At 40.7% G+C, this 16,529-nt stretch overlaps 1 protein-coding gene across 1 annotated transcript; it reads left to right on the top strand.

The window, feature by feature from the left end:
• Positions 1-407: 407 nt before the first annotated feature.
• Positions 408-9,631, top strand: PDCL3 (phosducin like 3). The gene is made up of 6 exons (XM_063304954.1): positions 408-521; positions 2,129-2,261; positions 4,482-4,572; positions 6,931-7,074; positions 7,517-7,725; positions 8,972-9,631. Exons 1-6 carry the CDS (start codon positions 516-518, stop codon positions 9,115-9,117), a joined length of 729 nt encoding a protein of 242 aa, XP_063161024.1. The 5' UTR covers positions 408-515; the 3' UTR covers positions 9,118-9,631.
• The last annotated feature ends 6,898 nt before the right edge of the window (positions 9,632-16,529 follow it).

Below are 16,529 nucleotides of genomic sequence, written 5' to 3'. Positions count from 1 at the left end.
TTAATGGCGGTGTATCTCTGAACCAAAAACCAGCACGTAATTATAAATCAAACAAAGAACACATGGGTACAGCAGCACGACCCACTTCAGCCAGTAACTAGTAGAGCCTTCTGGCGTCTGAATAAAGATTGGGATGCAATGCTTAAAGCTCTCTGTGATTTATGAATCCACGTAACCGTTGAACGCAAAGCCCTCTACAAAAAAGTGGGGATGATCCTATTAAACACAGATTCCTCGGCTATCATCATCTAGTACCTCATATAAACACTGAGACGGCCTACTCCGGCTGCAATACTCTCAACATTACAGCTCAAACACTTCCAGGCTGCTTCGCCATCCAGGCGAGGAAAGTGCCCGGATCAGTCCTAATAAGGAGACGTCAGGACGGACGGTGGGCGTGAACTAGCGTGTGTGGCAGTGCACGCCTGGGTTCTCCTCCCACTGATCCGCCCAGCTCGATTCGCCGCTCTTTTGGCCTTTCGGCAGCATCTGCAGCAGGAAGACCTTTCCCCAAAATGCAGGTTAGCCAAGTTGGGCCGCGTTGCCCGCAAGAGAAAGAGAAAAGCCTTCGCGCGCGCTCATGTTAATGGAGCCGGGATTTCGAGGGAGGGTTAGCAGCCGGGGAATTGGGAATCCGGAAGAATGGCTTGGTCAGCTGGATTTCTGCTTCTCTGGTGGTTTGGTTTAACACCGTGTTTCTCAAGCGTGGCAACTTGAAGATATGTGCATGCTGGCTGGGGAATTCTGGGAGTTGGAGTCTACATACCTTCAAGTTGCCAAGCTTGAGAAACACTGGGCTAGGAAGCTGCACGTGGTGACTCTTCCCGGTTGCGAAGGGAAGCTGTCCAAGTTCCATGTTTTCGCTTGCTGAGTGTTCGATCTGCGCATGCTCCCGAGACTGCTTTTCCGGGTACTGTGGTTGGTGCCGAAGCGTAAAAGTGAGAGTGTGTGTTCTTTCAAGTCTTTTTAGTTCTTGCAATAATTGCTCCTGTGTTTGGAAGAAGAGTAAACTTTGGTTTTGTTTTGTTTTAACTGCCTTCCTGTTGTAAATGATAGGGAAGGGAAAAACTGATAATTATAGCCAAGTTGTGGATGGGGTATCATTGATTAGAGAAGACGGTTTGGGTGCCCTGAAGGCACAATACCCGTGTGCTGTCAGGGTAATGTAATTATACAGTAGTCCTATGTAATGACTTTAAAGCTGCAAAGCTCAATTAGTAAAATGATGACCCTTTAAAGAAAAGATGATAGCAACAGGACTTCCCCCACTATTCCCAGTGCTGTTTCTGCTGTTGCACTTATTATTTATTATTTAGCAAATTTATATAGCTGCCCATTTCACAAACATACTCTGGGCAGCATACAACAAAACAGTTAAAACAAGTATAAACAACTATTGTTATCTGTTATCACTTGAACTTTATTGTAATTTGGCCTGGTTTGTTTTCTGGGGTCTTTTGACTCCATAAGAAAGAAACACTACAAAATGAATAAGCTATTTGATTTCCATCCATTGCATGCTTAATGCTGTCCATGTCCAGAACTTTTTAGCTAGTGTTATGATTTTGCTGGCATTATGCTGGTATAGGTCCCTTATGTTGCTGTGTCTTTATTTTTCTTTCACATGCAAATGTTTAGATGTTACTGAAAATGGTTAACTCTTGGTTGAATATTATTGCTGTTTTTGTAGACTCTTAAAAGCATGTTTTTGTGCTGCGGTTTAACTATTTTTAGCTATATAGTTGCGTTTCTATGGTTTTTTGTTTACCTTTTGCTTACATTTTATGGAAGCAGGTTTGGATGTTTACTCACACACAAAAAAGTCCCTCTGGGTTCAACTGACTTGTTGCCCTGATGGTCTCTCTTTACAGAATACTATGGAATTAGTTTAAATATTGCATTAACCATGCAAACAAATTGTATCTGTGCAGAGATGTGCAAATTGGGTTGTAATCATGGCGTATGGCATTCTTTCTTGCCAGCCAACCACCATCTTAGCTGATGCTTTTCAAAAGCCCATCTTCAAACTCTGTACTAAGGCTGGTGTATTCTTAATGTGGAGAAAGCAAAAATAAGGTTGTAACTTTGGCATCTGATGATGGTGCTCTTAAAATTTTGTGTGTTCCAGGATCCTAATGCAGATACAGAGTGGAATGACATCTTGCGTAAAAAAGGCATCCTTCCTCCAAAAGAGAAGCTGAAAGAGCAAGAACAGGCTGAAGAGGAAAGGGAGCAGCAGATTCTTCAGCAACAATCAGTTGGCAAGCAATTTAGTTTAGAATCCTGAATTAATATGGAGCTACTATTACCCAGTTTTCTGGGTTATTTACTACATCAAAATATAGGAGCCTTCTCACTGCAAAGAAAGGCCTCGTTAACTTCAGTGAGCCTTGTGTACTCATTGCATTTTGAGTTTTGGATGTCTTGGGAGAAAAGGTTTTGTGGGTTTTTTCCCTCACCCCCTCCAAAATTAGTTCTCATACTCAAAGAGCAAGGAGGTATCAGGAGAAATATTCAGAACTCTTTGTGTTTCTGATAAATGGTTTAGCTCAGCTGAACTTTCAGGTGTTGTCTATACTGTAGGTTGGGATTTAATTCTCAGGATCTATAATTGATCGACTTTGATCTACATGTATAATTTTCATGGACTACAGGATTAGCAGTGAAGGTGCCCTCATCACATAAATTATTTTTATATAATTCTGGTCTTTTTATTGCTCACTAAGACATTTGGGAACTACTGTCTTTTAGTTTAAGTGGAACAGCACTTGAGAACTGCTCTAGAGAAAGTCAGATGTATTTTTGTAAACAATATCCTTCGATTCATGCCTGAAAGTGAAAGCTGCAAAGTGCACAGATGTATCATCCTGCGTTGGTTCCTGCGATAAAAGTTCTTGGCAATCTCTTAAAAACCACACCCTTACGACAACAGTAATGGGTGGTCTAGAATTCCAGAGGTTCTGTTAGTTGGAAAAGTTTCCTCTATATCAGCTTTCCAAATCTGGCATTTTTCAAACCAAGGAGTTACTCATCAGTTAAGACCAAAAACATATTGAGGAAATCTGCCTTAGATCAATTAACATAACTGGTAGGGTTGTTCATGGCACTGGAGAGATGGCTTTAGCGTGTGATCAGCAAAAAGAATATTGCTTTTTAAAATGTTTGCTTGACCCATGGGGTGCTCTTTTCAAAGTTAAACATTCTTTTGTTGAGCAGATTGTACTCCTTGGGGAAGATTACAATTGCCTGCCTTATTTAGAAAAGAATGAGATGATTGCTGCCTAAAATAAGAATTGGCTCAGTGGGAGTAGTAGCCTTGTAGCAAAGGAATACTCCCAGCAAATTAGTTGCAGAAGCAGAGTTAATGAGATGGCATCATTCTGAGTGCAATAAGGGTTAGGTTCAAGTCCACATGTGGAAGTGATTCACTTTTCTTTTACAACAAGTGTTTGTTACATACATGAATGTCTTGTCAAGAGAGCTGTGCCTAATAATTTAACAAACCTGCATTTCTGTAGCATGCTTTATACCAGGATTCCTCAACCTTGGCAACTCTAAGCTGTGCGGACTTCAACTCCCAGAATTCCCCAGCCAGCAAAGGTGGCTGGGGAATTCTGAGAGTTGAAGTCCGCACAGCTTAGAGTTGCTAAGGTTGAAGAACCCTGCTTTATACTATTCCACTGCAAACCTTCTTAATGGGGTTCACCTATAGTTCCCAAGAGCTCACTTGGAAGGATCTTGAGATTGAACCTCCTCTGTTGCTGTGCCAGTTTTTTTTGGAATACCTCCCTTGCAGAGATGAGGAGCCTGACATAATTATTAGCCTTTGAAAAGGCCTTAAAATACATTTTTTTTGTACAGGTATTTAAACTGTTGGTTAATTGTACTTAACTGTTGGCTTTGAGGGCTGCTCTGCCCCATTTAAACAAATCATATCAGAAGGGGCAGGGTGAAATATATAAGATGGGACTGAGCAAGGTGAGTCCAGCTCCTTCTGCTTTGCCCCTTGCAATTTCTGACTTCCTGAAACACAAACACTCTGCTCCATACAAGCTGGGCCCCTGCTAAAGCAGAACCCTTGATGAGATGAACTCTAAATTGCACTCAGTTGTAGAGAAATGTAATTTTTCTTTAGAGCTTTATGCAGAGGTTGAGAACAAATGGTGCAGGAAGAATGCAAGATTATGCTGGCTGAGGGACAGGATTTGGTTTAGCCCTCGCAGACTCATTAGGAACTCACAAAGAGGACTATTCTTTATTTCTGCAAACACAAAAGTCTACAAAGCAAAAACTTTATCCATATAATATGCAATGCAAGCTGTCTTTAAATGACCCAGGGCTTCTATTCATAGAATTACATGATTTTACATACAAAAGAGGTCTTTGTGTGTAACTCTCTATTGTCATCCTTCTGAAATTTGCCCTGGGTAAGAGTTCCCAAAACTGTTCATACTGATGACCCTGTATTTCTCCCACATCAGTTAAGACCTATGAAGACATGACCCTGGAGGAACTTGAAGAAAATGAAGATGAATTCAATGAGGAAGATGAACGTGCTGTAGAAATGTACAGGTTCGAGTATTCTTTAGAATGTTCCATAGATAAAAGATGTAATTGAAAATTATTGTTCAAGTTATAAGCAATGGTAAAGAACTCTGAATGAATTCCACAAAATCTTTTTGGCTTCTACCTTCCAGTTTTAGCCAGGTCAAGCCTTCCTCTATAATTTATTATTTTATTTATTTAATTTTTTATCCCACCTTTAGTATTTTTATAAATAACTCAAGGCAGCGAACATACCTAATACTCCTTCCTCCTCCTATTTTCCCCACAACAACAGTGCTGTGAGGTGAGTGGCCCAAGGTCACCCATTTTTAAGTAAGCATATATGTACAGGTAGTCCTCGTTTAGCGACTGCCTTATTTAATGACCATTCACAGTTACAACAGTGATGAAAAAGTAACTGCAACCAATCCTCACATTTACAACCTTCACAGGTCTATAAAGCAAAGGAAAACTGAAGTAAGATCATAAGCACATTCATAGTCTCACTTAGTGACCACTTCCCTTAATGACAGTGTTGCCTTCCAGATTATGGTCACTAAATGAGGACTACCTGTATAAATTCACACAAACTGACTGCATAAGTGTAGTCTCGCAGTGAGATCACTGGCACTCCTATATTTCAGGTCTGTGCAAAGCATTTGAAAGAAATGCTTGGCAATATATAGGATTGTGCTTCAATCTGCTGAAACAGCCACATCTGCAAGTTTTGTGGGTTGCTTTGGAAATCACTCCTACTGTCTCCATGTGCATTGAGGAAAATAGCCGTGTGTATGTATGCAAACATGTGACAGCATATGAGAACCAGAGAAATAGATAATTCATTTCAAATTAATGGCTGTTATAGAAAAAGTCATTTGCAAGAATGAATTAAGTGAATTCTTCAAAAATTACAGTAACTTCTATTTTAATAAACCAGTCAAACACACAAAAAAGAAACAGGTGCCTTGCACATGCGATAAACCTTTGCAGTGCGTAACAGATTGATACATGATCTCATAAGGGACCCAATGAATTTAACAGTGAAATTTTAAAACACTTGCTCTATAAAGGGTGCATTTGAAGCTTCTGCCTCTGAATCAATAAAACACTCTGATACTGGCTTTCACTCAAGAAGAAACCTAATCCCACTAAATGTATCATGAGGCCAATGTCATCTAGGAAATTATATTTCCAAATAAGTAATTGAATGTGATCATTTAATACAAGAGGAAGATAGATTAGAGAGTATTGCACTCCTTCCTTGGATATAAGCTTCTTTTAGCAATTTACCTGTAAGTACACACAATTAAGATAAATGTTGGCCTGTGTAGTTTATAAACCTTTTGGCTGGGTCAGTACAAATGCCAGCTTTTTGGCCCTACGAGACATTGGCTCAGCTCTGTGAAAGGGCCCAGACTCCTCCAGCACTGCCTTTGCTAGAGCTGTTCCCTGTGAATTTTTTTAGGGATGGGACCTTGGTTTAGTAAGAGGGACCCCTCTGCCCTCAGAAAGTTCCACATTCAATTTCTGGCACTGCCAATATTATATAAACAAATAATTTAGTGTGATGATAAGAAGATAAGGTACCTCTGTCAGATATCTGGGACAACCTGTGACTGAGTGGACAATACAGGACTGGCATGTAAGACAACCTCCTGACTCTAATGTAAGCTGCAAGATCCACTCTTTCTCTTTTAGGGTTTGGGATTGCTGACATCTCAGTGATGATATTTAGACAGTTTCAATCTAGCACCAAAGGTAGGAGATATACTGTAGTGGTGGTGATGACTGCACTGAATCTGGGGATTAGTTTCATCTCTAGCACAGGAGTACCATTTGCATCATCTGCCTTAATCTGGAGGCTAGTTTTAAATGCCCTTTTTTCCACTCTCTACTACCCTAGATAGCTAGCTATACCTCATTTTAAGGTTCTTTATTCTAATTTTCATTTCCCTCCCCTACATTTTGATGTACTAAGGGGAAGAGCCATGATTTATGACATAACATCATCAGTAGTTCTGATTACTGGGATTTGTTTAGCCATCCATTGTAAAAGCAAACCATAGTTTCAGGTGATAAATGAGCTAGTTGCTGTAAGCAGATTAATATCTTCTAAATAGCTGCTTATAATATTGGGATAAAAGCATTGCCCCAAACATCCATTAAAATCATCAGAGTTTTATCCCACTGTTATGTATGGGAGGCTCCCTAGATCTCTTGCTAAATATGGTCTGAGCAAGCAATGGCCATGCTGGCTTGAAATTCTGGGAGTAGCAGCTCCAAGCATCTGGAGGACCCCAGATTGAAGAAAGCTGGCTGCGGTCTTGAATATTTAAACATTTTCCTATATGTATTTCTTTTCTCTTTTGATTCTATATTGTGCAGGCAGCAGAGACTAGCTGAATGGAAAGCATCTCAAGCAAAGAATAAATTTGGACAAGTTTTAGAGATCTCAGGACAGGATTATATCCAGGAAATTACAAAAGCTGGCAAAAATATCTGGGTGATATTGCATCTTTACAAACAAGGGTAAGCAAGCATTTCAAAGCTTTTCATCTTCATGGATAATTTTTCCTCTAGTAGATTTGGTCATTGTGCTACAGCATGGCAATCATGCTGCTGTTTGCTGTTCAAAGGCATTAAAAATACAATTTCCCCCTTTATGCTTAATTCAGCTACATTTCAGTAAGGTTGCAACAGAGCTTTCCGTTCATCATTGTGATAGTCTTAACCAGATGGAAATGAGGATGGTTTCTTACTGACAAGAGAGATCCTGTTAAATTGATTGGAGAAAGGTTGACAATTCCCTCCTTCCCTTCCCCCTTTTATCACCTTAATAATAGGCAATCTGGTGAAACTTGTATTGTAGATATTGTTCTGTTTGTAAACAGTAGCTACTGATCATGAATATTGCCCATTGTAGACATTTGTTTTCTTTTGCATATGGGTCTTTGTTGTTCTTCAAATTTAGTATTCCCCTCTGTGCCTTGATAAACCAACACTTAAGTGGACTTGCCAAGAAGTTCCCAGATGTCAAGTTTGTCAAAGCCATTTCTACAACTTGCATACCCAACTATCCTGATAGAAACCTCCCCACAATCTTCATCTACCTGGAAGGTGACATCAAGGCCCAGTTTATTGGACCACTGGTATTTGGAGGCATGAATTTGACAAGAGATGGTGAGTGTCCATTTCTCAGTAAACAAAGTGAGAAAAGAATCTTTAGGACTTTCCTGCATAGAAAGTTGGTTGGCTAGTCTGCCAGCAAACTGCTAGCACTTTCAGTGCATTCTTATTTTCCTTCCTAAAACAATCTCCACATCAGAAAAGTTAAAGATGCAGAAAATCTCTTAAGGAAAAGAGGTTTGGGTTTCTTGAAATATTGGTCTTCCAAAACATTCGCTTTCCTTCTGCTTTACCCATTACTGTGTATGTATTCCTACATTTCCTATTGGTTGAAACTGTGCTGAATTAGTATAGATAAATGCTGTGCTACTTTTTAAAATGTATTGGTTTAAATCTTGAATGATGAAAAATGTTTAGCTTCCCCTTCTTGGGAGCTGAGAATGCATCAGCATCGCGGGAGAGGCTTGTTATATTTGACACATCTTGGCAATTGTGACATTGTGTATGATGCATGTAATCAGGGCCTTTTTATGTAAGGGACCAACTCTGGCTATTAACATCAGTCCATTTCTAATATGACGTGTCAGATAAACTGCATTATACAAAGAAAATGAACATATTTTTCTAGCATAGAAATAAGAATGAAAGGCCCCCTAATGTTACCGACTTCATTTGTCTCTCTTATCCTTTCCTCGCCCCCACAGTTCTTTGGCGACTTTGATCAACACATCCGTAGAACTAGTCTGAGTAGAAAGTCGAGATCATGCTAATTTTCCTTTTAATCTAACGTAAATGAGATTGACTGATTAGATTGCCCACAGAGTTAGCAGTGTGATATCTGATTAACTTGTCCTATTGACTTGCTTCCATTTCTGGGATGTAAGCCAGTGTGAACATGTGCAATAAAAACCTGCTGCTATGTGGAAAGTGTCTGTTTTGTTGCTGTAAAGAAATAAGCAGGGAATTGGGTGTTTATGCCTTTGAGCTCTACAAAAGATGCCCCCCTTCGTTCCAAACATTAGTAGCAGTTCCAAATAACTTACAAACTGCTGCCTCCCCTGATGAGATGAAGCAAAATGAAGTGCCCATTCTTGACTAGCTGTAGCACATCAGTTAATGTCCTGAAGGCTGCTTCAAGGAGGTCGTGTGGAACTTAGCGCTATAGTAAAAGTGGGAGAGAAAACAACAGATGGAATTGTTGTTCAGAGGGAGAAGGAACATGGTGATACTTTCTTCCTTCCAACTTTGCAAGCCACTCACAATGTGTCATTTCCCCCCGTTGTCTCTCTCTCACATTTAGAATTGGAATGGAAGATTTCTGAGTCAGGTGCCATCAAAACAGACCTGGAGGAGAACCCCAGGAAGCAAATTCAAGACCAGCTGATGACGTCCATCAAGTGCTCTGTTCCAACAAAGAGAGAAGAAAATGACTCGGAGGAGGATTAAGACCTCACATGCAGCCCTCTGCTGTGCCCAGTCACTCAGAATTACTCTTCAACAAAACCAGAGGGTTTATTGCTATGAAATCATGTGTTTTGTTTCAGCTGAATGACTCTCAATGGTGGTATTCCTTCTTGAAAAAGAAACTACATTGTGTGTGCATAGACTTGCAGAGGATTAAATTAAAAGCAATTTTTAAAGTTGAAATGCCATTGAAGTCACTGGTGATGGACATCTTATTAGCAAATGTGGTATCTGCTTTTGTTCTCTTACCACTACCTGTTAGAAACTCTCCCCTCTGCTCCAGAGTCACTGTAGGGCTTGATAAAAATCACATGGTAATTTTTGGAAGAGCTACGTTGAACACTGTAGGCATTCACTGACCAGATCAAGCTGTGGTAGGCTAATATTGACACCAGGTTCTCTAAATCCGTGGGTTTATCTATCCTGAAATCAGATCAAGTACAGGAGATGCAGTACATCTTGAAATAAAAATTGAGGCTATTCTTCCTCTTCTATATTCGTTATTGTGATTTAACTTGTAACAATTGTAACTATATTTGATGGGTCACAGTAAACTTGTGCTGTAGAATGCAGTAACTATTCAGCTTCGTGGAGATTTAATTAAGTAATAATGGTCAAAACAAATATGCAGAAACCATTGGGTTGGATGATTTCAGACTAGTAGTGAAGAGTCCAATAATATGAGTAGTCACGTGTTGCACTGTTGTGACAAAAAAATCCTGAATTTACATTTTTCATAGCCAATTTTAAGTATAAAATGCTTTGTTTACTGGTAAACCATGCACACTGCTCCATTTACATCTTGTCACCTATACTGAAAGAACTTACCTGCAATTAGCATAGAAGAAACCTTAAGAAGTAATTGGGTCACTGATACCATGCATATTACATTTAAAAGTTGTCAGCTTAAATGCATGTGTGCTGTTTACAAGTTCATCACATTTTGTATTTTTTTGCAATTTGGATTTCAAAGTGCATAGTTGGGCTGGTTAAAAGATTCTGGAAATACTTGAATTGTAAATAAAGTAAGAATTGAGTTCCTTTCCTGGCAAATTCCACACCAAAGATATAACCAAGATTGCACAAATATCTCTGTAAAAGAGGCAACGTTGAATCCTTTCTGATCTCAAATGGACAGTTACACAGACCAAAACAATAGTGCTGAAGGAAGAACATTAAATTGGACATTATTTCAGCCCTATAATGTGGAGGCAGCAAGTATGTTATTAGGAATCCCTGAATAGGGCTAGTTAGGAATCAGGTTTTAACCTTTCTCAGTCTATATCCCAGACTCATTGCTTAACAAATAGTTTCACAATGCAATGTAATGATATTCAGATGAAAAGCCATAGGTTTGGAACTGTTTATTTTATATATAGATTCTGAGTCAAGACCTGAAGGCTCTGGGAGTCTGGATAGGGAGGAATAGAGTCAAACGCAACCTTAGCAATTCCAAGTGGGTATAGTCATGTGACCTCCTGGATCTGGAGGTTTTCCATTTTTGGTTTTGAATGAGGTCCAGGCAATCCAGTGCATCATTTGTGGGTCCCCAATGGATTTACAAGTCCTACTTGAAGAGCAGGTGGCAGCCATGTATTAGAGGCCCTTAGGGACGGATTTGCACAAATCTGTCCTGTGCACATTCCTGGCTCAGGAAGCCCTACCCATTGTCACCCACACCTTGGTCACCTCTCATCTGGGCTACTGCAATGTGCTTTTCTTGGGCGTGCATTTGAAGAGCACTTGGAAGCTACAGCTGGTCCAGATTGCAGCAGTGTAGGTGATCATGTAGGCCTTATGATGAAGGTGAAAGAAGAAAGTGCAAAAGCTGGCTTGCAGCTAAACCTCAAAAAAACCAAGATTATGGCAACCAGCTTGATTGGTAACTGGCAAATAGAGGGAGAAAATGTAGAAGCAGTGAAAGACTTGGTATTTCTAGGTGCGAAGATTACTGCGGATGCTGACTGCAGTCAGGAAATCAGAAGACGCTTAATCCTTGGGAGAAGAGCAATGACAAATCTCGATAAAATAGTTAAGAGCAGAGACATCACACTGACAACAAAGGTCTGCATAGTTAAAGCAATGGTGTTCCCCATAGTAACATATGGCTGCGAGAGCTGGACCATAAGGAAGGCTGAGAGAAGGAAGATCAATGCTTTTGAACTGTGGTGTTGGAGGAAAATTCTGAGAGTGCCTTGGACTGCCAGAAGATCAAACCAGTCCATCCTCCAGGAAATTAAGCCAGACTGCTCACTTGAGGGAATGATATTAATTGCAAAACTGAAATACTTTGGCCACATAATGAGAAGACAGGACAGCCTGGAGAAGATGTTGATGCTAGGGAGAGTGGAAGGCAAAAGGAAGAGGGGCCGACCAAGGGCAAGATGGATGATATTCTAGAGGTGATGGACTTGTCCCTGGGGGAGCTGGGGGTGTTGACGACCGACAGGAAGCTCTGGCGTGGGCTGGTCCGTGAAGTCACGAGTCGGAAGCGACTAAACGAATAAACAACAAGGTGATCATGTAGCACTACTATTTCACAAGTTGCTCTGGTTGCCAGTGGACTTCCAGGTGAATGGAAGCTGGGTAACTTTTAAAGCTGCTGGTTAACCTTTAAAGTCCTTCAAGGCACAGGGCCTGGCTATTTGGTAGACCTGTCTGATTATCTCTACCCATCCATAAGATCTAACAGGGCTGGCACATTCTAGGTCTCCATCACTTAAGCTACTGTATGTCTGTTACCCTAGAGCGTGACTACTGTATATAAATTCACTAAATAAATAATAAAATCATGTCTTCCAGCAATATTTAAACCAATCATTTAGAATTAGCAGAGACAAACCTAGTGGAACAAAAGTTTCACCTGAGTGTTGGTGAACAGGAATTAAACTCATTGAATTAAGCCATCTTTGAATCAATTGCTGTATTGACTGTTTTGAATGGAGTGAAGAAATCTGTACTATAACTCTAATCCCTGAAATATAGTAATTATGCATTTAATATTAATGCTATTTTAAAACTTAGTCTACAACCTTCTGTGGTGCACTTAACTTTTCAAGCTAATGAGTGTAAGAAAAAGTCTTCTCTAACTAGAATGGATTAACAGAAAGGTTAGTCTGGCATTCTTGAAGTATCTTGGAATACAAGTCACATAAACGTTGTGTATAGTTGGGAATTAAAAAAGCCATAATCCAAAATATTTGGAAAGTGCTAGGATGTTTGACCTTCAGTATCAAGAGCAAAAATTAGATACTCAGTTGTTTACATCCAATTAAACAGTTTCACTAGGATTACACGTGCTTCTAAGTAAGAAGATCTAGGCTGATTATTACAGTGCAATCTTATCCCTGCCTCTTAGTTTCAGTATTTGTGTGGTGTCTCAGAAACCAGGCTGTGTTTTTTCTCATGCCAAATGTATTAACCAAAAGAGCCTTTGAACAAAAAACGAGATCTCCATGAGATGCAGATGAGATTGGCTTAATCTCACTGGGTAGCAGAAACGACAAGAATGCAGCAGAAACGACAAGCTTAGCTGTTCAAGTTCATGACAAATAAAAACTCTTTTCTAACAAGAGAGTGTTGAATCTATGTTCTTAATTTTCAATTAGTCATTGCAGTACTGTGAAAAGGATGCAGTGAGTGTCTAACAGAGAGAGAAAAAACCTCCATATTTTGAGGCTATATATCTCGGAATACCTGGATAAAAAGTAAAACGGCTTCACGTCAGCTACTTTCCTAGAAGTAAATAAATTAACCTTTTGCTTGATTCAGCAGGAATGTATTCATGCCAGTTGTCAAAGATCATCAGATAATCAAAGTTAATCCAACCCAAATTGAGCCTGTCTTGACCCTGTTAATGATGGAGATTAAGCAAATGCTGAATAATCTTCCACTAAAACAGATTTCACCACTGATTGGCTGTCTTATTCAAACTTTCTTGATAGATGGTCTCTGCCATAGATATTGGGGGGTGGGGTCAAAAAGGTCAGGTGGCGTGCAACACACATAAAAAGAGGAGGGTCTGATCAGTGGGGCTGTCATCCTGACTTTGTTGACCCCCATCCCTGCAGATGCCTCTCCCTACCTTTGAGATCTTTGGAGGAGGCTTTAGTTGTGGTGCTGCTCATTGACAGTGCCTGGGGAATGTTCATCCACGCCACAGTCTTCTCTATTATGGCACTCTCACTGTGAAACTTCTTATTTTTGCAAATGTGTCAGGCATTGCCAGCTATTTAGTTGTGCTGATTGCTTAAAACATACCACTTTACCCTCAAACTGGTTTTGAATGTGCAATTTAAATAATAAGAGTTTTAGCATTGCTTTTCATTATTTGTATGTTGCAGTTAAGAACATGAGGAAAGGCCCTCTGGATTAGAGCAGGCCCTCCTAGTCCAGACTCCATCAATGTGGAGAGAGAGAAAGAGCGCGTCCCAGTTTGGTGTAGTGGTGAAGGCATCAGGCCAGAAACCAGGAGACCACGAGTTCTCTCCTGCCTTAGGCACAAAGCCAGCTGGCTGACCCTGGGCCAGCCACTCTCTCTCAGCCCTAGGAAGAAGAAGACAAGGGCAAACCGCTTCTGAAAAACCTTGCCAAGAAAACTGCAGGGACTTGTCCAGGCAGTCTCTGAGAATTGGACACGATTAAAGGGATTAATATATATATTAATATGTATATTGCATATATAGAGATAGAGATAGAGATATATAAATAAATAAAGCCTCGTGTGGTGCAGAGTGGTAGGCAGCAGTATTGCGACTGAAAACTCTCCCCACGACCCGAGTTCAATCCCAGCGGAAGCTGGATTCTCGGGTAGCCGGCTCAGGCCGATTCAGCCTTCCATCCTTCCGAGGTTGGTAAAATGAGTACCCAGCTTGCTTGCTGGGGAAGGGGACAACTGGGGAAGGCAATGGCAAACCACCCCGCTATAGTCTGCCAAGAAAACATCGCAAAAGTGGTGTCCCCCCCAAAGGGTCAGGCATGACTCGGTGCTTGCACAGGGGACCTTTCACCTCTCTCTCTCTATGTATACACATACACACACACACACACACACACACACATAAAGTATATATATATTCTACTCTGGGTGGACAGTTCATGGAATAAATGACACAGTTAAAACATTTCACCTGTTTTATGTGAAAAAGACCTTTGAATTATTCTCTGACAGTAGTGAAGAAATACTGAAGAAATTAGGTTATGTCCTGAAGATGGCACTGTTTGCCATGGAAAAGTCCATTGTCCTAGTCTTGAGATAATCCTGGGGATATTTATCAGATAATGGACCTTTTCCCATTGCTGAGTTGGCAGAAAGCTATAGAGGCATGCAATCTGCTATCCTCTTACCAATCTCTGTTCTGTCTCTGTTGCTTCTGTTCCCAGTTACTGGCAATCACCATTACCTTCTCTCCAAGCTAATGGATAACAAAGCCTAGCACATTTGTATACCTTAAGGCAACCCTTGGATGGTATTGAAATAACAGGGAAAATACTACTTTAATGCTAGAAAGAGCTAAGGCCTACTTCAGTCTGTCTCACTCATGGGATGGGGGTGAGAGGAAGGTAACATTGTGGAGACATCACAGAAAACTGAGTTGCTAGGGCACATTTATGTCATGATTATGTGCAAATGAGGAACGATCCAGCATTCAACAATATGTCTGGTATTAATCTGCAGCAGTTCATGATTTTAAAAACTTGCCTATCAGTTCAATTCGGTGCATGGAGTACTGAGCATTGTTCAGGATGCTTTGCAATGTGATTAGCGAACTACCCATGACTGTGTGATTCAGGTTATACAGGAGGCTCAGAAGGGATCCTCCCTGGTTTCTCAGGCTGTAAAGGAGACGGTGGGAGATTTGTACTTTCAGACTTGCAGGATTCTGTTAATGTAGCCTTACAATGAAGTAGAATTAGCCCATCCAGTTGTGTTTCCTGTCTGGTCTACCTGGGAGGGCTGACATCAGTCTTGCAAATCTCCCCCATCTCCTTTTCAGCCTGAGAAGTTAGGGAGGGTCCCTTCTGAACCTCCTGCCCTGTCCACTATCCAGCTGTGGGCTGTGTTCTCTCTTATCTGACCATTCCCGAGGCAGCACTCCTTCACCTGTCTCTCAAGGTGTCTTTTTCACATACCACTACATGAGGTCATCAAAAGACAAATATTGTCCACCTCTGCTCTATGCAAATAAGGTAGTTCAGAGAAAGAAAGCAGGGGTATTGGCCCTGGAAACTAGGGCTGATACCAGAGTATAAGAGAGCTGCAAGGCAAAGACTAGAGAAGCCATACAAGAAACCAAGTCCTGGGTCAAACAGAGATGAATAAAAGGTACAAAGAGTTCAGTGACTTTCTGATGGTGCTCAGGATAGGACAGACCAAAGAGTAATAATTTTAACCTTCATTATAAGAAGAAATAGTATAAATGTTGGGTGACTGATAAAAGCCGTGCTTGGCAGAACCCATGTATCAGGGAGAAATAGGCATAAATACATAGAGCAAAAATACCACATGGGGAAATGCATCACAATATGGCTATTTTTCTCATTAACTCTCCAACAGACTGACTGCTAGCTACCCTGAAGGATTTGCAATCTGATTAATTACTTGGCAGTCAGTTAAGTATTTGTAGGCTGCTGTTTTCTAGCTTCATTTCCCACCTTGCATCTAACCACAGCATCAAGGATATCAGCAAGCAAGGGGGCAAATTACAAAATGTGGGTTGCAACATCATGACCCAGACTCTGACTATTTTGGACTTGTGTTGCAATGTCACACACAAATACATAAAAAGTGAGTTTCCATCATGATTTCACACATTCCATCTTTTCGACAAAATCTCAACTGGTTGCAGATGCCCCCTCATGGCACAAATATTCCCAGACAACATCTTTTTTATTGCAATGTCCCAGTAATGCTGCCTTCATCTCAACTTCGGGCCATGAGTAAGCTAGCTTTATGTGTATATTGGTGTAAAAGTAGTATTTTCCTCTTTATTCTACATTGTCCAGAGGCAGCCTCAAGATGTACAAAATCTGTTTGTCTTGTTACACGTTATCTTGGAAGGAAGTCAGGACTGCAGGGACTGGGAATGAAAAGCGGGAGAGGAATGGGCAAGGTGTCATGTTCACTGTTTCAATGTGCATTGTACATCGTAACATTTCACATGCCATGGCGCTGATGCGTGTTTCTGTTGGGAGGGAGCTGCTGTGAATCCTTGTGCCAAGCTCTGTATCTATGTTCATTTCAATGGAATGTGTTTGGGTTATGTGCTCTGCTCAAGGACTTTTCCCGCAGACCATCAGAAGCTGTTAGGAGCACCTGGGATTGTGAGCCTGGGAAGATTCTATGGGGGGAGGGATCTCGTTTGCACTGAGGGGTTTTTAGTTTGCATTTGGTG

Source organism: Candoia aspera, chromosome 5, assembly GCF_035149785.1.
Source record: "Candoia aspera isolate rCanAsp1 chromosome 5, rCanAsp1.hap2, whole genome shotgun sequence".
NCBI lineage: Eukaryota > Metazoa > Chordata > Lepidosauria > Squamata > Boidae > Candoia > Candoia aspera.
The sequence above is the reverse complement of the archived record's forward strand: the minus strand, read 5'-3'. Positions and strand labels throughout refer to the sequence as shown.

Bases quoted from the DNA above. Each gene is read 5' to 3' on its own strand.
- PDCL3 (XM_063304954.1), top strand. The intron at 4,573-6,930 runs GTTCGAGTATTC...TATATTGTGCAG, and splicing joins CGTGCTGTAGAAATGTACAG to GCAGCAGAGACTAGCTGAAT. The intron at 7,075-7,516 runs GTAAGCAAGCAT...CTTCAAATTTAG, and splicing joins TTGCATCTTTACAAACAAGG to TATTCCCCTCTGTGCCTTGA.